A 24,345-nucleotide genomic window follows, 5' to 3' on the forward strand; every position below is an offset into this window, starting at 1 on the left:
TTTCTCCTAGAAGAGCTCCTAAATGAACCTGTCCTCCTAGTTTGCTGGATACCCCCTCTTTATATTATCCTCACTTATGTCGATGATTGGAGTTTAGTCATTAATATCAGTGCGGAAGGGTTCCATGTTTGGAAAGATGGTGTCACCATGTAAATGAATGCCTTCTTTTTTACCTGCAGGCTGGATGGACTCCTCTACATATTGCTGCCTCTGCGGGCCGTGACGACATTGTAAAAGCCCTGATTGCAAAGGGTGCCCAGGTGAATGCTGTCAATCAAAATGGCTGTTCTCCGCTACATTATGCTGCATCCAAAAATAGGCACGAGGTAATCTCTGGTTTTGTGAGCGAATGGTGCGTCTTCATGTATGTCGCAAACAATTAAGGGAGTAATTCCTATTGTGTTCTGTAAAAAAAAAGTCCGAAAGTGAACAGGCTTTTTTGTTTGGTCAAAGACCCGCCTAAGCGTCCCAGTTCACTGTTGAGTTCATTTGTTAGGCGCCACGTCTGCACATCTGGTGAAATTGCTGGGAATGCATTTCGTTCTTTATACATAAAGAGGAAAATCAGCAATGCGTGTGTTTTTAAATTCTCAATGCTCCAGCAAGACGTTTCCATTTTACTGTATACGTTTATTTGGGGCGTGGTTGGGTTGGGTGGGATTTGCGCTTGTTGACCATTTTATAAGCTCTTTGGAAATCGCTCTGTACTGGCCTGGCGCTAGACTTGGTCCTCCTTTGTACTGAAGGGGTCATCTAATGAACATTACAGACCGCTTGCATAGTTACCGGAGGTCATATTCCCACTTCCAGACCAGAGTGTGGTTTACTCTGTTTCAGAGCTCTTGATGATGAGCGGATTTAGCTGTTGCAATGCACATTGGTGCAAGAGGAGAAAGCGAGCAGTTAATACAGGCTAGCCTACTTTGAAGAGCTTTTAATAATTTTTCAGTGTCTTTGTTTTTAAGTTCAACTATACAAATACCTTGCCATAATATGCACATTTGCCTATCCCTAATTTTACCAGAGCACCTTCCCCTCTTTACAGCACAAGGATGGTTATTTTACCTGTGTGGTTTCTCTGTTGCACATTTTGCCAATTGGTCCGTATGTGCTGAAGGCAATTCCACCAACTGTGCTTTTATATCTCGGCTGCAGCCGCATGACTTCCCCCGGCTGTATTAGCCTTGGAAATCTTCCAATTATTGGCAACAAAGCATGAATGTGGCCACATTTACATATCTTCTTAACGACTGGCCAAAGCCTCAAGGACCCACAGTCAGTGTGGCTTTGGTCCATACTAAAGCTGGATTTGGCCAAGGATGCATTTTGCTGTACAAGACCTTGAAGCATTCTCTGACCATAACGGATCCCCCTCATAGTTTGCCTCTGAGTTCCAGCAGTCAGTCCCAAGCTGCTTCTGCACTGCAGCGAGGTCCATGTTGGCTTGATTTGTCCTTTTTAGCCTGACTACTTTGTCACTTGCCCGCAGATGAACAACATCCACACTGGATGCAAAACTCCACAACATTCACAACTGGATTAGCTCTGCATCAGACTTTATTGCCCCGAAGCACCTTTTCAAAACCTCTTAAGTTCACCCCTGACTTCTTACTTAAAAAAGGAACTTTGGAAACTGGAGAAAATCGGGAAGAAAAACAATCTACACACTAGAACATTCACTTACCATCAACAGGTACAGCTATTCCAGGGCTGAACTACTCCAAGGAAAGAAAGCTCACTACTCCAAACTCATTGATTCGGTACATCACAGCCTAGGGCAAATGTATAAGATAGGAGAAATCGAACTGCCTGCAATGCAACCCCTAACCCTATTCAAGAGCTCTGTTGCCAGGTTTCTGCACACTTCAACCAATAGATCCTCCGCATCTAGGATCACCTCGACAATAAAGGACTCTCCCACCCACACACCAAAGATTCCACCCACTGCCTCCTCTCTATCGTCTTTCCGCATTCTGTCCGCTGAGGGTTTACAAGCTGCCATTGGCTCATGCAGTGCATCATGATCTCATGAAGATCCATGTGCCCCTAATCTTTACAAATCCATTATGAAATCACCAGACTTGAGCCCATCTTCCTATCTTTCCTCAATGATTCTATCCGCACTGGAAGAGTTCTAGCTTGGATGAAATCTGCATATATCAGACCCTTTCTTCAAAAGATCTTAAACGCCCCTTTCATTGGGAAACCTCTGGAAAATATCATATATGGTCAACTCTGGGATTTCATCGAACCCACCTCCTGAATGAGGCACAGCACACATTCAGACCCCCTAGGAGTGAAGAATCGGCCATGTGCCCCATCTGGGATACACTTGAAAACATTGTGGATGAACACACGGAGAGATGCTGCTAGACATCACAGCAGTTTTTGACCCCATCAGCCACGAGATCTGTCCAAAAAGGACAAGAAGATGTTGGTTTTAAAGAAACCGCTCCTAATTGGATCACATTCTATCTCACAGTAGAACCTAAACCACTATCTTGGGACCATACAATTCCGGGCCTCGTCCACATGACCCGCGAGTACCTCAAAAATTCACTCTCATTTTCTTTTCAACATCTACATGCCACCCCTACTATACATCAATAAATCTGGTATATACAGCTAACATCCCATGCATTAAACACTGCCTTGCACAGGTGGATGCATGTATGACCGCAACAGACTAAAACTCAACCCTAGCAAAACAGAACTGATGCTCTGTAATTCTACAGGTTCTAACTCCACAATCCCTTGGCCTGACTAGATGGACCCTCGCCCAAAACCTGTCAACCATAGTTGGGTGCTTGGAACTACAGTTGACAAAACTCTCACTCTTGATCCACACATCAGAGCCGTCGTGCAAAGTGGTTTCTCCCAGCCGAGCAACGTTCACCCACAGGGCAATGGGCATACTTTCTCCAATACTATCTGAACGATACTATGCAGACAGCCTCTATCTCGGACTACCCGATTATCTAATGAGGAAACGCTACTTCTCAGAATGAAGCTATTTGATCATATTATTCATTCCATGGAGGGGGCGCTTCCTCCTTCAGAAGGACATTTCAACACTATACTCCGTCCAGAACACTTAGGTCCAACAATGCTCTATTAGTCCCTAGCTTCAACAAGAAACTGCGAGGAGCCGCCCTATGGATAAGAGGTGTATCAGCTACTTTTACCCTCTAGCAATTGGCAAATATTTCTTTAAAATAAAAATGGGGAGTACAAATTGCCCTAACCAAAAATAAGAAAATGACGTGCAGAATCTTGTGCCCCTGCTTTCACTCTCACGTCTCCATGGTTATCTTTGGACCAGTAGTGCACGTATTACCACAGGAAGCAACAACTATTTCTAACTGCCTTATTGGAAGAAGTAAACATGTATCTTTAAATGTGCATAGATAACTAGGTGCAAAGAAATAAATATTACAAAAATATTTCATTTTTTTCAGTTAAAACATATTTTTAGTTGCTTATAAAATTCTCTCATTGGGAATTGGACTTTACTCCCAACTTTAAAAAATATGGAGTAAAATACTCCCACTTCCAAATCTTACCTGGAGCACTGGCAAGGTGGATCCTCATTTTCAGTTCTGGCCACAAAAACATTGAACACCTTACCCCAATACTCTGGAATTGAACCGTCTAACTTTCAGCAAACCACTTTCAGCTAACCACTTTGAAAGAAATTAAAGATAATAGCAACCAACTTAAAACTATGCACCAGATGTTTGGTATACTTTTTTAACAAGCAATTGCTAACTTCCTTGCTATACCTTCTATGACAATATAATTAGATTTTTGGATCCTCTGCTGTGTGACACTGGCTGCAGCTGGATCGCAGTAAAATCTATAACCGAGAGCTTGGAAGCTACAACACCCTAACTCCCTTCATCCTGTTTCCCGCTCCACCCTGCCCCTCATCCCTCAACTAACTCCTTAAGACTAACGTCTTGCATACTTTCACTTCCTGCACTCCTTCAGACAACCGACCAGATCTAGTGTACTTAGAAGATGGATAGGACTCCATAATCCGGGGGCTGCCCATATGGCTCATCTGCCCTGCCTGTACCAACCACATATAACCTAGAGATTTTCATATTGGCACACATGTAACTGGTACTTCCGACCTACATCCATCAACACCAACGGTTTCTTTATCTGCCTTTCCGACTAACACAACCTGCCTTCCTTTCTTCCAGAGCCATGCACATTGAGGCCAACATTATAGGCAGAAAGGCACTATATAAGTCCCCTTTTATATGACATTACATGTGTGGCCTTTGTTGACAATCGGCCATAGTCAATGTTTGTTTGACCAAATGCATACCAGCTGTACTCTGCGCTTCGCAGATTGTGCAGTGCCAGGAGTTTGTCATTATTTGCTTGACCCGCTAGCGGGTACAGTTTTTCATTGGTCCTTGCTGCCGTCTAAATGCATTTTATGAATGTTATCAGCTGTAATTAGCATTGGCAGGACAAGCCTGCTAAGTGCAGACCCCTGTTGCAAGAACCCATGACCTGCACTAGCCAGGCTAGAGCGCAAAATGCAGACAGTTGAACCAAATAAACCTGTGTGTTTGTCAGACCAGTCCATCAAACATTGACACGGGCCACATATAGGTGCCAGCAGCATTTTGGGGGTTTGTCTGCCAAAACTGGATTGTAACCTCCCAGAACTATTGTAGACATTTACAAACGTCGCCTGTTTTATCGTTGTAGCAAAAGTCTGCATTTGGCAAGTCAATCTACCGAAGCAGCCTGTCCCTATACTGTGGCCCTCAGCTGCCACACCTTTCTGCTTTCTGGCAACGTCTATTTTTTTTATTTTTTTTATTTATTTATTTATTTATTTTTTTTTAAATCAGCTAGACTTTCAAAAGGCGAAGTGTAGAGCTGGAAGAGCAAGCGTAGTTGCAGAGCTTGGGTCATGGCCCAGATAAAGACACTGTCAGACCGTGCTTGAGAGACCACACTTGCAGATGTAGGATTTGTTATTGCTGCTTAGCATTGAATGGAATTGCTTTATTTGGGACCACACTTAAAATTATTATTTATTAAAATTGTAGAGTGCACGTTCACTGAGGCAACTTGGTGATAATGGAACCAACAGAAACAAACCAGTAACTCCCTCACTAGAAAAGTAACTTTTTTAGTCTATGTTGAACAGCGAGTGGTTCTCCATTGCCATAAAGAAAGGGGGCAGAGCATTCCATAGTTTTGCTGCAGCAACTGAAAAAGCGTGTCCACCGGTTCTCAATAACCGATAGCATTGAATGAGGCATCCAGCCTGAGTGGCTACTCTGGCCCCCCAAATTCTGTAACCGCTGAAGACGACCAATAAGATAATGTGGCTGAGCTAAGTACAAAGAATTGCAATAGTCAGTACGACTTACTACCAGGGCTGTCGCAACCGGGGCATGGTGTGATGAAGGGGGGCGGGGGGAGGGTGCACCGTCCAAAGGACGTTCAGATGTAAGTGATGTAGCACTAACTTTTTTTTTTTAACTTCTTTTTATTGGTTTTACAACAAAGGGAAAGAAGAACCAAAAAAAAAAAAGAAAGGCAAAAAAGGAAAAGAACCATTACCCAACACCTCCCCCGCACCCCCCTCCCTCCCTCGAAGGCAGCAGCAGTATGTCCGTGGTCCATCGCCTCCTCACCGGTTCACAACAGTTGTCAAGTTTATGTTGGAGAGACCGCCCTCTCGGCTGCCCCCTTCTCTTCCCTGGGGGTGTCTTCTCCTTTGTCCATGAGTATATGTGCTGGCACTTCCAAGTGAAATCTGCGTTGTCATTGTCCGCACTGGTCACGGCCAGGCCTTCTCTCCTTTCCGGTTGTTTGCCCTTCTCTGGTCCATATATATATTGCCCCCAGGTGCGAGCGGGTCAACTCCTTCTTCTCCTCTCTCGTCCAGACTGCTGTTTCTGCTATCGCCCATTTTTGCAGGTCGGCCCACCAGCCCTCCTTCGAGGGGCCTTCGCTCTTTTTCCATGCCATCGCTATGCGGCGCTTCGCTAATATTGTCATCAAGTCTTTCATTTTTGCCACGTGCGACATCTGCCGGTCTCCCCTCGGGAACAGGCCCAGAATATAAGACGCCGGCGACCCAGCTGGCATGTGAATTTCTGCCGTCATCGCCCTTTCCTTTACCATGTTCCAGAAGTCTATTATCTTCGGGCACGACCAGAACATGTGCAGCATGTCGGCTTGTTCTTCTTTGCAACGCGGGCAGCACCGGGTCTGCCCATCTCCCATCCTCGACATTCTCTTGGGGGTTAGATATGCTCTGTGTACTATATAAATTTGCAGTTGCCTGAACCTGGCGTTCCTGGAGACTTTTTTCGTGTACTGGAGGATCCTGTTCCATTCCCCATCTGTGAAGGGTTGTCGAAGTTCCTCCTCCCATTTCGCTCGTGCTTTCAGTATCTTTTTATTGGTGGTCCCCAGTAGTTGCTCATAGAGTCTGGACACGGTGTGTCCCCCTTCAGAAACATCGTACCATGCATCCAACGCTCCTTCGGTGTCCTCTGTCTCTGGCATGGTGTCCCACCTTTCCTTTATTGCTTGCACTAGGCTATTGTACAGGATGAATTGGCCTTTGTGTACATCCTGTTCGTCCACCAGGGTCTGGAATTCGACCCATTGTCCTTCATGCCACAAGTCCCCTATTTGGGCTATTCCTTTGTCCTCCCACTGTGTCCTGTACGTGGTCAGGCTCGCCACTCGGGCATCAACTAATCCCGCCGGGGGGATCTGTCTTGAGCAGGGGTCTTGCGTGCCTTGTGTCTTCCAGGCTCTTTTCCACAATGTTCGGCCTAACTGGGCCATGTTGGGAAGGTCTTTGACTTGGGCGGCTTTTAGCCATAGGAGTTCTCTCAGGTAATATTGCCGGAGTGTTGGCTGGAAAAGTATTGCATCTATGGAAATCTCTTCCCCCAGCCACCGTACCACAAATGGGAGCTGTGCTGCTAAGTAATAGTACTCGAAGTCCGGTACCTTGATGCCCCCCCACTCGTAGCCCCTTTGTAATGTGTTTAGTGCCACCCTGTTTCTCCCTCCTCCCCACAAGAAGGTTCTCGCCATGGTGTGCAGGTGTTTGAAGAAGGCCCCTGGTATATTGTAAGGGATGTTTGTGAAGTAATATAGAAGTCGAGGCAGGACCGTCATCTTTAATAAGGCTGCTCGGCCTTTCATACCCAACGGTAGAGTCTGCCAGAATTTCATGGCGTCCCCAATTTTGTCTAGGGCTGCTTGCGTGTTGCCTATATGTTTCCGTGGTGTCATGATAAATATCCACTCCCAGGTATTTGAAGGTGGTCGGGGTCCATTTGATGCTCAGGCGTGGCAGTTGGTCTGCCGGCATTGTGTGCAGGCCGGCCAGGGGGAACAGTAAGGATTTTTCTCTGTTAATCACAATTCCTGATAACCTACTGAATGCGCTCAGCGCTTCTAGCAGGTCCTGCAGGTGGGTGCGTGGGTCTTGTACGTAAAGCAATATATCGTCTGCGTATATCGATATCTGGTGTGTTTCCCTGTCTATCTCTATGCCCGTGTCTTTGTAGTCCATTCTTAGGAAGGCCCCGAACGGTTCCAGAGCCAAGATCTATAGCATTGGGGACAGGGGGCACCCCTGCTTCGTACCTCTCTCTATGCCCCATTCCCTGGATAGATGTCTACCTGTCTTGACCCTTGCTCTCGGATCTTTGTAAAGTATCTTTATCCAACGTAGAAACCCCTGACCTATCCCAAAATGGGCGAGCGCCCCCAGGAGCCAATCCCAACCCACCGAATCGAACGCTTTAATTGCATCTAGCGAAGCTACAGCGCACTCCCCCTTCTCCTGGTTCGTCCTATCGATGACCTAGTGGAGTCTTCGAAGGTTCCATGACGTGTTTCGTTCCGGTACGTACCCTGTCTGGTCCGTATGGATCAGGGTGGGTATCACCCTCTTAAGGCGGTTAGCTAACGCCGCTGTCAGGATCTTGGAGTCCTGATTTATCAGGGAGATCGGTCTATAAGACCCGCATTCGAGAGGTGGTTTACCTGGTTTAAGGATCGGGACTATTATGGATTCCGACATACTGTTCGGGAGCCTTCCCGTCTCATATGCCTCTTCCAATGTTTCCAGCAGCCTCGGAGCCAGGACATCCCTGTACTGTTTATAAAATTCCCCCAGCAACCCGTCGGGCCCTGGAGACTTCCCTGTCGGCACCTCCGCCAATTCCTCCGCAGTGAGGGGAGCGTCCAGCATTCGGGCCTGCTCCTCCGTTAGTTGTGGGAGCCTAATTTCCGCAAGGGCTTCCTCCAGGTCCCCCTCCTCCGCTTCCTGGACTCTGGAGTACAAGTCCTCGTAAAATTGCGAGAACACCTCATTTATACCCTCCTGGGTCCTTATCACCTCCCCTTCCCTATTCCGAATCGCGTTGATCGGTTCCCGCTTGGTCTCCTGTTTGGTTAGCTAGGCCAGGAGTCTACTAGGCTTATACCCCTCTGCGTGCAGCTTCTGTATGCATTTCCCGTAGTCAAAACGCCCTAGTCTATCCCAGGTCGCTGCAGAGTGGTAAGGTTGCTCTGTTCTGCTCCTCTCTCCCCCGCCTGTCCCTCAGCCTTTTCAATTTTCCTTTCTAGTTCGTCCAGTTGTGCTAGGGTTTCCCGCCTGAGTCCTCCCATCTTCCCCATTGCCTCTCCCCTGACCACCACCTTGAAGGCCTCCCAGACCGTCCCTGTGCTATCCACACTACCCATGTTATGCTCGAAGTAATCATCTATTGTGTTTTGGATGTGTTCCTGGAAGTCCCCGTCAAGTAGTGCTTCCGCCCTTAGCCTCCATGTGGGTATGGGGGCTCCCCTGTGTGTATGTGCCCATGTGACTCAAGGGGGCGTGGTCAGATAGGGTCCGTGCGTGTATATGTGCCTCAGTGAACTCTCCCAGTGTTTCTTTGCCTGTAAGAAGGTAATCTATCCGTGTGAATGTCTTGTGTGGAGCACTGTAATGCGTGTATCCCCTTTCTTCCCCATGTACCTTTCTCCAGATGTCCTCGAGCTCGAGCTGGTCCAGCAACTGCCGTAGCGCCCTTGCTGGTGGCGCTGCTCTTTTATGCTTGTCGTCCGACCTGTCCAGCCGAGGGTCCAATGTGCAGTTGTGATCTCCGGCCCAGATTATCGTAGCGTTCCTGTACGGGGCCAGCCGGGGTGGGAGCGACCTAAAGAAGGCCGTTGCGTCATGGTTGGGGGCGTAGGTATTCACCAGGCACACCTCCTGGTTCTCCAACATCCCATGGACAATCAGGACCCGACCCTTGGCGTCCTTTTCTTGATTGATGAGCTGGAATGGGATGCTGGGGGCAATCCAGGTCGTCACCCCTCTTGCGTAATTGGAGTATGTTGAGCTATACATCTGACCTCCCCATTTTTTTGTTACCTTGGCTTGTTTTTCAGCCGTTAGGTGTGTCTCTTGGAACATTGCAATGTGGGTTCTCGCTTTGTTCAACCAGGTATAAATCCTCAGCCTCTTGACATATGCGTTCAGCCCTCTTACGTTCCACGTGACGATCCTTAGGTCATCTCGATCTTTGTGGGGTTTAGCGCTAGCGGCCTGCTCTTTCCCATGGGCTTGCTTACTGTCATAATCTCTTGGTATGTCGCTGTCGGGGATTTATATCCCGTCCCCTGTTTGTCGGATTTTAGATGATTAGTTTGTCCTCCTTCCCAAGTTGCTCCTGCTGCCATTGGCTTCATTTCGCTGTCGACAGTCTTTCTCCGTGCTCTCCGCCAGTCCCCTGCATTTGGGAACTGTCCCATGTAATTATCTGTCGTGCCATCTCCCTGTTCACGCCAACTGTTGTGTCTGCTTCCTCCTGCAAGCTTAACCTTAACCTTCGAACTTCAACTGTTAACCACAACAACAACAAACGCCCAGCCTCCCTCCCCCCCGCTCGGGCCCCGCCGCACTCTAGGTACTCCCTTCCTCTCCTCCGGTGTACTTGTCGCGGCATAGTGTCTCAAAACTGACACTGCAAACATTGTTTCTACTGGGGTTTCTACTGTGGATCTTGGCGGTTCCACTTCCCAAAGTCTGTGCTCCCATTGCAAGTCTCTAGTTTAGGCCTTTGAACTGTTCGGCTATTGATTTTCCTGCTCTGTCACGTCCCAGCAGGGTGTCTCTGTTGTCTTCTTGCTGCGCTTTCGGGCATGCGTATCATGCTTAGTCTCACTCTCTACCACGCCGGGGGGTGTTCCTGTTCCGCTCATTCCCCTCCCCCAGCTGCGGGATCCCCCGTTGGTCCATCCACTCTTGGGCATCCGTCGTTGTCTCAAAGATCTGTGTCTTCCCGTCTTGCAGGACTTTAAGTTTGGCTGGGTACAGCAGCATACATTTCACACCTGCGGCCCGGAGGCGCTCTTTGGTCTGCCAGAACTGGGCTCTCTGTCTTTGCACCAGTGCCGTGTAGTCTGGGTATATTGTTATCCTGGCCCCATTTCGCGTTATGTTTCCACCTTCTCTTGAAAACGTCAGGATTTTTTCCCTGTCTATGATCTTTGCGATCATTGGTCTCGGTGGTGCCCCTGGGCGGGGCTTCTTAGTTAGCGCTCGGTGTGCTCTCTCTACTGTGAAACCCTGAGACAGGGTCCCTGCTCCGACCTCTTGGATCAGGAGGTTTTCTACATAGTTCGTGGGGTCTCTGCCTTCCTCCCCTTCCGGCAGCCCCACTATGCGTACATTGTTGCGCCGAGCCCTGCCCTCTGCGTCCTCGGGTCTGCGTTCTAGTGTACTGATTCTCTCCAGCGCCTCTGACATTTGCGATCGAGAGGTGGTCATGTCCGCTGTATTGCTCTGTACTTGTTGTTCCACCGTTGTTATCCTCTCCGCTAAGTTCCTCGTGTCCTGTCTGAGGAGCCCCACGTCCACGATCACTGCGTCCAGCTTGCCTTCAATCGACGTCTTCAGTGCTTCTATGGCCTCTAATATACTGCCTTCCACCTGTTTGATCTCTCCCTGCGTGGCGTATGGCTCTGACGCATCCTTCTCGTCTGCTCCAGGCTGCTGATCGTCACCTTTGCGGGCGAATGACTCCATGACTGTCTGCCTCCCCCTACCACCTTTTTGCTTGTCTGGCATATCGGCGCCGGCTGCTCCGTGCCTGCGTGTGGATCTTGCTCGTTCTGGGTCTACTTCGAGCTGCTATGGGTTTGTTCGCAGGTTCTCCCTTTTTTTTGTTGTGCTCCCTCTCACGGTTTCCTGCTATGGGCGGTCTCTCCCCGTCCTCTCCCAGCGTTGTTCAACCGCCGTGGCTCTGCGGTACTGCTATCATACGCACCCGTGGGTGCGTTGCTGTCTGTCTCACTGTGAGGTAATATTCCCTCTGGCTATTGTTCCTGCCTTGATGTCGTAGGAGGAGGCTAGCCGCCCACGGGGGCCCTTTCCTCGATCGTGTTACAGCCTAGATGTGAGGTTTGTGGCGTCTGTAGGAGGCCTTTTACTACCGTCCTGGGTGCTGCTTGAGTGAGTGATATTCTCCCATTGATTGGGCTGGGGTCAGTCTCTGTGTATGCCTCCACTGGCCCCCTCTCCAGCCGATTCGTTGATGGCTGCCACCCATTCCGATATTTTCAAGGAGGGGATTGGCCCCCCTCGGGGTAGTGTCACCCTCCGCGGTGCAGTCCGTGGATTCCCGCTTCCCTTGCTTGGCGGTCGGCGCTGGTATGGTTGTGTTTCACCTCCCGAGCTCGGTAGACCTCCGCCTTGCCTCCGGGTCTGGAGCCCAACGCTTCTCGGTCTCGGGGTCCCCTGCTGCTCCGCCGCGTCCTCGTGATGCTCTGGTCGTTGGCCTCCACTCCGGTGCAGCTGCTCTCGATCGCGCTGGTGAGAGGGGGGCTCCCGGGCTCCGGACGATCCGCACGGAATGCTGTCGCGGGCTTCTCTTCTCTTCCGCTGAAGCCGGCACCCCACACCTCCGCCTCCAGGGTGGTTTCCTAGCCTTGCCTGGGCTTGATGCTGGTGGTCGGTCCTCCCGAGCTCTGTCTTCCGCCGTCAGCGCTTCTTCGCATCGCAGGGTGCGGGCGGCGGTCTCAGTGAGGCGCGCCCGCCATTTTGTTGACGGCGCCGCGAGTCTCGCGCTCTTTACTTTCTCCGTTTTTGCCCTTCCGGCCTCCGATTTTTCCCGGGTCTTCCCCTGTACGTGCTCTGGACTCTCCGGTGCCTCTTCCCAGTGTTTATTCGGCCTGCCAACGATTATTTCAGCCTTATGTCAGGATCAGTTGTCGGATCGAGTGGGAGCTCCTCTGAATCAGCTCATGCTTGCATGGCCGCCAAGCCACGCCCCATGTAGCACTAACTTGTGCTTCCGTGGAGAGGGAAGAAGAGATTTTAACACCCAAGATCCATGACCACAGAGACCGGCTGAGGAAGCGATTCCCAAAGAAGGTGGCCAAAAAGTCCATAAAGAAGTGACAGAAGGGGGCACAATCAGGACTTCCGTCTTGTCCCCATTTAGGTTCAGCCAATTGTGGTTTATCCACTGACCCACAGCTTCCAGGCATCCCCTAAGCTGCAATGCAGTGTTAGGTTGTGACCGATCAAGCCATACATGATTTGGGTGTAGTCCGCATAGGTGTAGCACCAGAGACCATGGGAGCGGAAATGACCAACTAACAGCTGGATATTTACATTAAATAAAATGGGAAACAAGGTGGCGCCCTGGGGAACACCACAAGAAAGTGAAGTAGAGGCAGACCGATGAGATGAAAAGGAAAGTATTTCTTTTCTATCTGATAGAAAAGAGGCAAACCACGAAAAGACAGAGCCCGAGCGACCTGCCATAGACAACCGCGCGAGCAGGGTGGAGTGATCAACCATATCAAAAGCGGCTGATGGATCTAAAAGAGTCGGAGCCGCTGGATATTCTAGTCAAGTCGTCCAGGACAGAGTACAAGCTCTGTTCCCCACCCTGGACGGACGCCTGATTGAAAGGAGTAAAAAAAAAACTATCTTCTAGGAAAGAACTCGCCAACTGAGTGATACGAGGTCCAAGTAATTTCATGGGGAATCGAAGAAGAGAGATTGGCTGGAAATTGGCGGCAACACTGGGGTCAAGATTGGGTTTCTTGAGCAGTGGAATAATCACAGCCTGCTTATGCTCCACAGAGATGCGGCCAGTAATACAAGAGTCATTGACTGCTTTTGTTACAACAGGGGCAATATCCGGCATAATCTTTCAAGACCACAAGAGGGATGGGGTCAAGAAGGTAAGCAGACATTAGTAGCGGCCATGATGTCCTTGGAGTTAAAAAGAGGAAAGACGACCAAGAATTAGAAGAAATGAGAGACGAGCTCACAGATGGAGAAATAGTTCAATTGCCATTAGAGATGGAGATCTTCGTAATCATTTAGTAGTCGGTAGGGTGGGGTCGACAGTATAGAACTCTATTGATGGCAGTGGAAACCTGGGCACCATTGCCCACGTCCTATCTGCATTCATGAGCAAGTCCTATATATGAGAGACCTTTTATTTTTTTTAAAAAATAAAAAAAATATATATATATTGGTGTTGAGATCTGTCACACATTAAGTAAGTGTGAGTGAAACCCATTGTATAGTAATCTTTTAATGCTGAGTGTTTTAGAAATGTTAAACGTTTTGGCAGTTTCAAGACTTTTTTTTTTTGTGTTAGAAAGTGTTCCAGTTTTGCTCCAAGACGGAGAGCAACATGATTTACATATGCAAAGTCCTCCTAGGTCAAAGAGTTAACCACCACTGGTGCCTCACAGCCAACAATATAAGGAAAAGATCACTCGAAGCAGGCCATCCGAGTCAGTTCTTAATCCAAGGCAGCTCCTTTCTTGCCTTCTATTCAACATCTGTGTTCACCCATGTTCTATGTTTCAGGAGATCATCCCAAATGAATTCCTACTCTTTAATGGATTTCAAGCTTTCCATCTATCACTTCTGGAAATCGTGTGCTACTCCGACTCTTGCTTAAAGATCTGTTGTCCCGAGGACAGGTTTGTACCAAATCTATGCAATCACTAAGCTGCCTGTAATTCTGCTGCCAAAAATGTCGACTACCATTGCGGTGCAGTATTGAGATGGCTCGTGTCCCGCGTCCCCCTACCCCGCCACTTACCTTAACCGCGGGACACATGGAAGTGTGCCGCTCACTTCTCTCGATCCTACGGTGTCAGTTCCCACCCATTTACGTGGGTCGGCGCTGGCGCCGCAGGGTCCCTTTTAAAAAAAAAAAAAAAGTTATATATTTTTTTTCTTCACCAATTCTTTCTTGTCCTCTGCCGTCATTACCATGACTAAGAGGAGCGGGGGAACCCCCGCTTCGATTAGTCGCAGTAATGGGGATGAGCATTTTCTTACTGTGCAACGGTGCAGTATTAGTCCCGGCCGACATTATAGAGTCGCAGTAAATGTATAGTATTATTTGTGTCATATGAATGGGTAAAAAAAAAACAGAGATTTGAATAGGTAAACACTGCCTGAAATGTAAAACATTGAATACTGATGCTCTTATGTGTCACCCAGAACATGTTACCTGTTATCAGCTACCTTTTTTTATGAAGTGTACCTCAATAGAAAGCTGAATACACACACCTTAACAAACACTGTGACTTGGAGCTTTCTACCAGATAACAAAATACGTTGTACATGAATCTAGAACTCCATGCCGGTGTAGAAAAAACAGTAATTAATTTAAACCTGGACTACACAAATGCCCTCTAAGCTGCCGTGCAGTATTCCAACCTGACTCAGAAAATCCACAACACAGCTGCAAGACTGACAAAAAGACTGTGGTTGTATTGCTACGGTTACTATGATGGCTCCCTAATAAACGAGAATAGTCGCTTAGTGTAAATTCGATACCGAGATACAATTGGACACTCCATCACCTCAACCTCCTTCCACCTCCCTCTTTAATAAGCCTCATTGTCACAATCTCGCGGCTGCAATATCTTGGCCAGTACCGCAGGCTACGGTGTTGGCATCTCCACTGGCAGCTACTGGACCGCACACCACAAACCGACCACAGGTTCGGAGTCGCCGTGATATCGTTCCGTTCTGACACACAGCAATCTGGCACCCCGGAATTCCGCTTTTCCGCTAATGCAAACTCGTGCGCTAAGGACATCCCAAGCTCCTCAATGGATCTTTCCCAACGAGTGGTGTCCTCGCTCCTGTTACAGCATTCTTCTTTAGCTTCTGACCCCACAGCCCTTGTTAATTGGATTTCTCTCTGGAGGACGGCTTGTCGTGGTTTTCCTGGATACTTTGGATGAACTTCTGGATACCCTCTTGAAACTGGCCTTCGTTTGTTGCTAATTGGTATGGATCACCTTAGTGGTGTTCCTCTTAGAGGTGTGGACCTGTTTATTTTTTTTTCTCCTTTTGGATTGCCTTGCTGAATATGTGTTTTAACTCTGTGGTTTTTGTTTCCCTGCATCCTCTTGGGTATCGCCCCCCATTCTGTCTGGGTCCGGTTCCTGCAGAATATGGTTACGTTGCTGTTTCCATAGGAAGAACACTTTTTGGGAGGCTTATAACTTCGCTCCCCCTGGACGAATCCTCACCAAACTTTGTAAAAGAAGTATATGGGCCACTCTGAATGCAAAGTTTGGAGATGTTTGGTGCAAGGGGTCCCAAAATGTCTTTTTTTTTCCCCATAGACTGAACGGGGGAAAACTTTGCGCACGGCTACAGGTCAAACCGCTGGATGGATTTTGACAAAATCTGCGGCAGGTACAGCGTGCTTTTGTAAATTTGGTGACAAGCCGTGCAGTATCTTTCTTAATTATCAAAAAGTAGGTCTGAAGAAATTAGCGATATCTATGTCTGCACCGCGGTCACACATCCCTGTTCGGTCCACGAACAAGATACCGATTGGCTAAGGGGCTGGCTTCATGACCGCGGACACGCAACGTCTCTGCCCATTGGCTGCTGCGAGACGTGTTCTGCGTCAGATTGTTTGGATGCGACCGACATCTTGGATCCGCCGAAAGCGGAGCAACAACCAGCGTACACCTGCTCTATTCATGAAACTCTTTTGCTGTGTGTCACAGCATTGGGAAAGGTTCAGACAGTAAGACATGGGTGATCAATGCATTTGTTTTGGGGGTCGGTCTTCATGATGTTATTTCTATGGACACCTTGTACGCTGTTACGCTCACCTGATTCCCACAGGGGCGTCGATCGGACCCGGACAGCTGCGGTCTCCACCAACGTGATGCGTAGTGAAGAGCTGACAGTCTGGACTGGCCCGCCTAATCTTGTCTGCTGGACTCGTAGAGGTATTCTCCTGCAAGTGGAGAAAGGGATTTAACCACCCGTCGACTTTAGTGATGGCCCCCCCAACTGTTCTCGTTCTCCCCACTAATCACCTCCGATATCCCCTCTTGGTATCCTCACCTTATGTTTTTAAATGATGAGCTCTCCATCCTGCATGGCATGCAGGGGCGCGTAGATACCAGTTACTTCACTGGTTTGAAGGTACTGGAGGAGTTCCGGAGGAATATTGACTCCAGTGTCTATAAAGTTCAAAGAGTTCAATATGTCCGATGTTCACTCTTGTTCCATTCCCTCGTTAGGTTGCAGCTGGGTCCAAAAGGATATTGCCTGGAGGCAGCTGATGGCGTTCAGGTAAGAGTCTGTATTACCAAACACTGTCCGGTAAAAAATGCATGAGTTTAACATGCTGTTTTCTCTCCCTTTATAGGTGCGGCATAGAAAGATGCGGCGAATTAAAGGATAATACCTCCGGTGGTAAAGCAGGTAAGCCTATGGTGGCAAAGAGATTGTCTTTGTCGGTTTTCTCGGCTCACCTTGTTATTCCTTTTGTTTTCCCCCCAGGTGCTGGGTTTCGACAAAGAAAATGATGAGTCAGCGCCGAGTTGAAAGATGCGGTGGACTGGTGAGTATAACGCGGCGCTGCTGCTGGCGAAGCGACGCATGCTGAAATAATGTCCTTTCCAGGCTCGGAGATGTGCTGGGTCCGGAATCCGGTAAGGAATCAAATAATGTCCGTGATCTAACCTCTTCTCCTTTCTTTTCCTTTTGTCTAGGAGCTCCGGATTCGAGGCGGGCGTGGCAGAAGACTGGATGCTGACTTGCAGACACGGTGAGCGTTACGCTGCTGGATGCAGAATAACACGAAGCATGAGCTTCTGTTCGGGCGTGGTTTAAATAGCCTGCAAAGTAGTCCCAGCTAAGAAGTTCCTCAGAACCACACCCGAGTAAAAAATAGTCCCTGTAATAAAATAGCCCCATCCAGGCCTCAAGTTGGCTTGGACTCATTTGCAGGATGGTCTGCATAAGGCAAGTAAAGTCTATGAGCCTGGCGCCTGTGGCGCCAGGACTGAATCCAAACAGCCCCCAGCCGGGGCTGTTGGGGTTTTAATGAGTATCTGGATGCCTGCTCCCGGGGCTGATGGACTCGATCCGGATGCCTGGGGGTAGGCATCATGACATACGCACAGTAAATGTGGGGTGCAATAACGATAGCACTTCAGTCCATGCAGTGAACAGGAAACTTGTAACTGTTGAAAGCACACGCGTATTGGTAGGCCACATTGAAATTGACAACATGCCGTGAATGCATTATTTTTTCCGATGGCTATTATAATATTCATTAGTACACCGCCATGGGTGTCAAATGCTACAGTGGTTGTGGCCAGGGCCTAGAGTCTTGGATGCATGGCCCTCCGCCAAAGGCCGAAGGCCTTACTTCCAACACTGTAGGCCCTGGCCGCAACCACCGCCGCATGTGCCACCCATGCATACACCCGTAGTGTTGTTTGATTGTCAAGTTGTGGGGAGTGCGTGCAGTCTTGGGTGCCCCCCAAGAACAAAGTGATAAGTACTAGACGTGAAAGCCACTGCACACCCATCCCTTGTAAGATCTACAGACATACAGCTAGGAGTGAAGCCTCTGAGCAGAAGCACTGAAGGATATCACACCTATAGAAAAACCACCACTACAACACATCACTGGGGTGTTTGTGGAGAGACCCTGCACTCTTGGGTGCATGGCCAAAGCCCATGCACCCAAGACTGAAGTCATAAGCAGTGGAGTTACAAGTCAATATGGGTGTTTTGTAATGCGCAAGTTGGGTTGATGCCTTAGTGTCGTAGCTTCATGGTTGCAGACGATGGTCCGAAAAGTAAATTTATAAGTAGCTAATTTACAAGGACCATTGTTTTGATATGCAGCGATGGTTGTGGATAGGAACTATACTCCTTGTACCTTGGTCGTAAGGCGTAGGTGGTAGGTTACTCACTGAAGATGCAAGGACCAGCCTACAGGCACTGCAGCAGATTAGTACCATAGATTAGACGTGTAGATTCCCATGTGTAGAAAATGACTGCCAATCCACTTCCTTACTTTGTTCAGAATCCACATCCATTTTTTAAGTGGCTACCGTACTTGGTGGAAGTATCACTTTTTCCATTTCTGTGATGAAAGAAAATGTTGTTTTAGTGTTTACATTTTTTGAAAATTTACTACATTGCATAATAGACAGTTAAACTTTTTTTTTTTTGTTGAGCCTCATATTTAGTTTACAAACCAGTGTACTGTGCATTGCGCTCCGTTTTTGTTTGCTTTTCTAATCCTTGGGTCTGGGGAAAAAAAATCCTTGTCGGATTAAAAAAAAAAACCTTTGTTTCCTATGGTACAAACTACTTCCTTGTTTCCTTTGAGTGTTTCCTTCATCTTTCTGATCACTGTTATGTTTGTTGCCTTCATGCCCATTTTTAACAACAGTTAGATGGCTGTAGGCGTATTCTACCCGTGCATTTGTTTCCAATGATTTGTGATAATTATTTGTGTCATTCTTCCATCCTGTTGGGTAGTTGGATACCTGTGGGCGTATTCTAACTGTTTGTAGTCTTTCACATAATTTGTTGACAATCTTGAAGTACACATTATTTCGTAAATTTTGGCTTTAAGAACATTAAATACACATTTGTTAGGTTGGCTGGCAATCTCTGCTTTAGAGTAATGGTGCTATCATTACATTCGAACCATCCAGAATTCTTATTAATGTATGCAGTGTAGTGACCTGTATTGGTTGTAGCTCCTGCATGGTAGATTATTCCTACTGTTATAAAGGTTTTCTTTCCAAGTGACACTTGACCGTGTGTGAATCCAGTCAGTTTGCAGTTGTTTTTGGTGCCATCTGCATTATAACGTAGAAGCATAAGTATTATGAGGCACTATGTGATTGTATCAGTAAGGTGGAGCGATTGTCTGAATTGCAAATACTACATAACTTACCATGGTTTGCATTTTGTACAAGTTGCTGAAATGGAATGCTCTCACAATTTGTTATTCAAACATACACAAATCGCTCATTTGGGATTTCTTCCTGTATCACTTTGCTACAGAGAGTGCATGTATGTTTCCACATGTACGAAATTTGGAAGATTTCATTTACAGGTATGCTTTTGTTTTTCAATACTAATAGTATGTACATTAGAAATTCTTGTGGATCTTGTGAGTTCATAGTGAATCTCACCATTCCAGCACAGTCGTCCAATTGTTGCCTTACTCCATGAACACTGTGTTGTCAGGATTGCTTGTTGCATTTCTATGCAGCACTAACATTTGCAAACACAATTGGTCTGTACTGTGCAGGTAAATATTGTTAACAATTGGTGGCAATTGAAATAGAATATTCATTGCTACATTTGCATAGCAACTTACCCCACTTTCATTTGGAAATTTAAATGGCCAGCAAGTTCTGTATCCGAGTGCATTTTTCAGTTTTTCTGTTTCTTTGCCGACGTCCCTGGTTTATGTTCCCTAATGGGTTGTTCTATGTTTGCGGCAATCAATGAAACTTTACCTTCTTTTATTTTCTTTGCGGAATTTGCTGTTGAATTCTGTTGAATTTCTGTTTAATTTACTTTTCTTTTACCACGTTTCACTTTATCTGGAACAGGGTATTGTTTCAGATGAGGGGTGTACAGTGAACGCAATCTATTGTATTCTAGAATGCAAGGAATATCAGCTTTGACTTTACTTGAATCAAAGTTTATTAGCAATAGACCATCAAGTGTACGTAAGCGTGATAATGCTTACGTAGCTCATGCCTTCCTTAAACACTGTTTCCTATATCTATCAGTGCTTTGTCTAGGGTAAGACCTTGGGATATATGAATGGTAACTGCATATGCAAGAGTTAGAGAAAATTGCTCTCTACGTACATGCATGTCTTTGAAGAGAAGGAATCGAACAATTGAGCGCTCTATCCTTTTCACTTCTGAAACTTTATCAAAGCGAATATTTACAAACTGAATGTTGCTATCACGTGTGTATGTTTGAAAGCCAACAACTGTGCCCAGTTCTCCATTAACTAGCCCTTGCTCTATGTCAAGGTTACGTTTAAGCATTAGTCGACAATTTAAGGATAATTTCCATATTTTTTCCAACCCAGCTGTGTTGGAGATTGCATTTTCTAAACTATTTAGTCTTGTTGTGGCTTGCTCACACATGGGTACTGTCATACCATGTATGTCTAGTTTGTCTGTGGCGCTAATTTCGATTATTGGTTGCATTTCTTTCTTTAACATTGTTTCATTGAATTTGAAACAGCTTGCAAGAGTTGGCATTAAGGCCATACAATTGACATTTGTGTGCGCTATTTGTTCCATAACATCAGTTGCACATGCATTATCGACACAAAGTACATGTATATGCCGGTTTTTCAATACAACTTGTGCTTTTTGCGATAATACACCAACTCTAATACTTTTAAAAATTTGGCATAAGTGAGATCTGCAGATTGCCGCATGTTCTCAGTTAATTCTCTGTATTGGAAATGTTGCCAAAGGTTAACATTACCTATGCTACCAACAGTTTTCCGGCAGAGTTTGTAGCCTAAGGTTTTAAAAATCAGTTCACCTTTCACTGGTGTCAATTGTAGAAGATCTCCGAAAACGATAATGTGTTTCCCTGCAAAGAGTTCTTCGTTATTATTTTTAAGTACTTCTTGCAATCTGAGATGAATCAAAGCCAACATTAGTTTGGAGACCATGCTCACTTCATCTATTAGTAGCATTTTCATTTGTTTCAATACTCTACGTAATTCCATTGCAGCTTCTGCAGAAAGTTTGTAGTAGTCTAATTTATTTTGCTCTACTGGAAGCAGTAGTAATCGGTGTAAAGTCACACCGCCTATGTTGTAGGCAGCTAAATCTGTGGGGGCCGTTGCAACAGCTTTGTTGTTTGTCAATTGTTGAAGGAACTTGCTAATGATTTTGATTAAGAATGTTTTCCCTGATCCAGCTTCACCACTGACGTACAGCAGTTTAGGTTTCTAATTTTGACAGGTACATTCTTTATTTTGGTGTTGTAGACCATGTACAATTTGTTTTATGTCTTCAAAAATGGTACGCTGATCATTGTTAAGTTTTGCTTGTTATACAGTTAAGTCTTCTGTATCTTCTTGATACTGATACATGGTGTTTTCTACTTCTACTTCTGCCATAGCTACTTCAGCCTCATTTGCTATTAGTGGTTGTCCTAGTGGTTCTTGACTTCCTGTTACAGAAGGTTGACTGCTGTCGGAAGAGTCCTTATCTAGTTGGGCCTTAAGTAGCTCTTCCTGTTGCTGCTCATTGTGTAACATTGTTTTGTACTGCGTAAAGTTCACATCGGTGATAGTGCTTTCATTTGCTTTGAAAGCATCTTCATAGCAGTCATAATTATCTAGTATGTCTTCCTCTTTTCTCCATGGTTTGAAAAGTTGTAACAGACATGTAATGTAGTTCTTTCTGTTGAGGAGTTTTTAATGACAATTTTACATGATTGATTAAGCTTTGTTTGGTAAGTTTCACTAAGCTCCCTTCACAATCGGTCACTATATCTACGTTTGCTTTCATCGGGTTTTACATTATTTTTGTATGCAAAGTTTTGAGCTATGTGGTATAGACACATGCTTTCCAGAGTGGTACTCCTGTTCGGATAGTATGTGTCCGGTAAATTGTTTTTTAGAATGTCTTGGCTGTTGGGATCATTTGTGGCAATTGTTTCTATGTCCTCATATAATTTTAGCACTCTATCTACATTTTGCAGGACCAAGACTAAGCCATACTATGTTGTCTGATTTTCCATACAAAGCAGTGCCGGTTAAACGATCTGCTGCTTCATAGGCCCCACATTCTCTGAGAGAGCATTTTTATGTCTAGGCTGTACAATTTGTGATTATTTTTTTTTTAATGTTTATTTTTGAACAAGGCAGGATAATAACAGTGCCGACATTTATCAATAATTAAAATGCATTATTGTAAAAGCCCAACTTCTCACTTTTATCAGGTCTCTCAGCGGTTCCCTCCTTCATTGTTGCTCCTTTGGGGCACCTCCGCTTTCCAGGACTTTCCTGGCCAGTTGGGGTTTTTTATGTCGGGGCTGGAAAGTCTCTATCCTAGTCAAGAACAGGGTTCCAAATGTTCCGAAAGCAGTGGAGGAGGCCCGCTCTAGCCGCCGTCACTGTTCTGCTATCGGCACATCCCATAGCCCTCTCCTACCCCTCTGGTGGGTGAAGCTATCTGCAGATTTCCAGGTGCGAGCCACCACTATTATTCTACCTGCCAGCAAACATTGGGACAGGAGCTTAGACCTGGGGCCCGTCCTTGAGTAGGTCTCGGGGACCAGGAGGCCCAGGAGGATAGGCTCAGGGTCCAAGGGGAGTACAGTTTGTATGATGTCGGCGATGGCCCCCAAGCATTGTCTCCAGAAGCTTTGGACTTTGGGGCAGGTCCACCACATATGAAAAAAGGATCCTATCTGGCCGCATCGTCTCCAGCAAGCTGGATCCAGAAGAGTATGGTTCATGTGATGGAGACGAAGGGGAGGGTAGTACCATCACAGTAAGATCTTGTAGGCGCATTCTCTGTTTGTAACGCATGCAGATGAATGTGTGCGGGTCCAAATGTCCACCCAAGCCTGGTCATCCACACGGTGACCTAGGTCTGCCTCCCATTGTGCCATAGCTCGAGTCCTGAAGGCAAGAAAGTCTCTCTGAAGGTGTTTGTATAGCACGGTAATTCTGCCCCGTGTTGGTAGGTCCTTGAGGGTTAGTTCTATCGCTGTAGGGGGGCGAGTTACTGCCTGGCGTGTTTGTGGGTGGGAGCACCAGTGGCGCAGTTGGAGCTATGTGAACCTGTCTTGTTCCTGTAGTTGGAGGAGTTCCTTTCATCGTTCGAAGGAGTGCGGTTGCCAATCCTCGAAGAGTTGCCCCAAGGACTCCAGCCCCCCCCGCAATCAAGTTTTTGAAATTCTGGGGAGCTGCTGCGGGTGAAAAGGCGGGGTTTAGGAACACCGGAGATGAGGGGTTAAGTCCTCTTGGAATCTTTTTTTTGCCTCAGAGTTCTGTCCCAGATGGTAATGGTGTGTCTAGTAGCCAACAGTAGTTCTTCCCATTGCTGCCTTGTCGCTGAGGAAATGTGGGGGAGAAAGCTTAGGGGGAGAGCCAAACACGATTGTTCCAGATCCACCCACCTGGGGCGGTTGGTGATTGTTTGCCATGCCTGAATGCAGGATAGTTGGGCTGCCATCTGGTAGTTCTGCAGGTCCGGGACCCCCAGGCCTCCCAAGTTTTGCGTTTCCCAGCAACGTGGTTTTGGGGATTCTAGCCTTCTTCCCCTTCCAGATGAATTGGAGCATTTTCCTCTGCAGTTTTTGGCGCGCTGGAGTCGTGATCGCGACGGGAAGGGCGGAGCATGCTTATCGAAATCGCGGAAGCAGGTTCATCTTACATGCTGTGATCCGACCCATTAACGAGATTGCCTGTGTCTCCCAGCGTTTCAGGTCTGTTTCAAGCTCCTTAAAGAGTGGGGGAACGTTTACGTGATAAGTGTCTGTTGGGTTGGCTGGGATCTGGATCCCCAGATAGGTGATCGCCTTCGTTTTCCATTGGATTGGGCACATAGGAATCAAGTTCTCTCGCTCTCTCTGGGAGATCCCTATCCCCAGCGCTGTTCACTTGTTGAAGTTAATAAAGAATCCAGTGACCCTACCATAGCTGTGTATTTCCGCTACAGCCTGTGGTAGGGAGCTGCGGGGGTCCATGATGGTTAATAGGACATCGTCCGCGTAGAGCGCTAGTTTATGGTGTGAGGGACCAGCTCGGAAGCCCTTGATCGGGTTGTTCCGTCTACGCGTTGGACGAATGATTCCATGACCAAGGCAAATAGAAGTGGGGACAGTGGGCATCCCTGTCTGGTTCCGCAGGTCAGCGTAATGGGGGCGGAGAGGTTGCCGTTAATTCTAAGCAGACTCTCGGGCGCCTTATAGTTCGCCAAGACCATGGTCCGGAATTCCGGTCCAAATCCAAA

At 47.0% G+C, this 24,345-nt stretch overlaps 1 protein-coding gene across 1 annotated transcript in view; it reads left to right on the top strand.

Annotated features, from left to right (window-relative positions):
• PSMD10 (proteasome 26S subunit, non-ATPase 10) overlaps positions 1-24,345 on the top strand; it is a 103,075-nt gene that overhangs the window by 49,644 nt on the left and 29,086 nt on the right. Inside the window, exon 3 of the mRNA XM_069612631.1 lies at positions 180-326. Coding sequence (XP_069468732.1) covers positions 180-326 — 147 coding nt within the window. The remainder of the gene's footprint in view (positions 1-179; positions 327-24,345) is intronic.

This window comes from Ambystoma mexicanum, chromosome 5p, assembly GCF_040938575.1.
Source record: "Ambystoma mexicanum isolate Mex_15411 chromosome 5p, UKY_AmexF1_1, whole genome shotgun sequence".
Lineage (NCBI taxonomy): Eukaryota > Metazoa > Chordata > Amphibia > Caudata > Ambystomatidae > Ambystoma > Ambystoma mexicanum.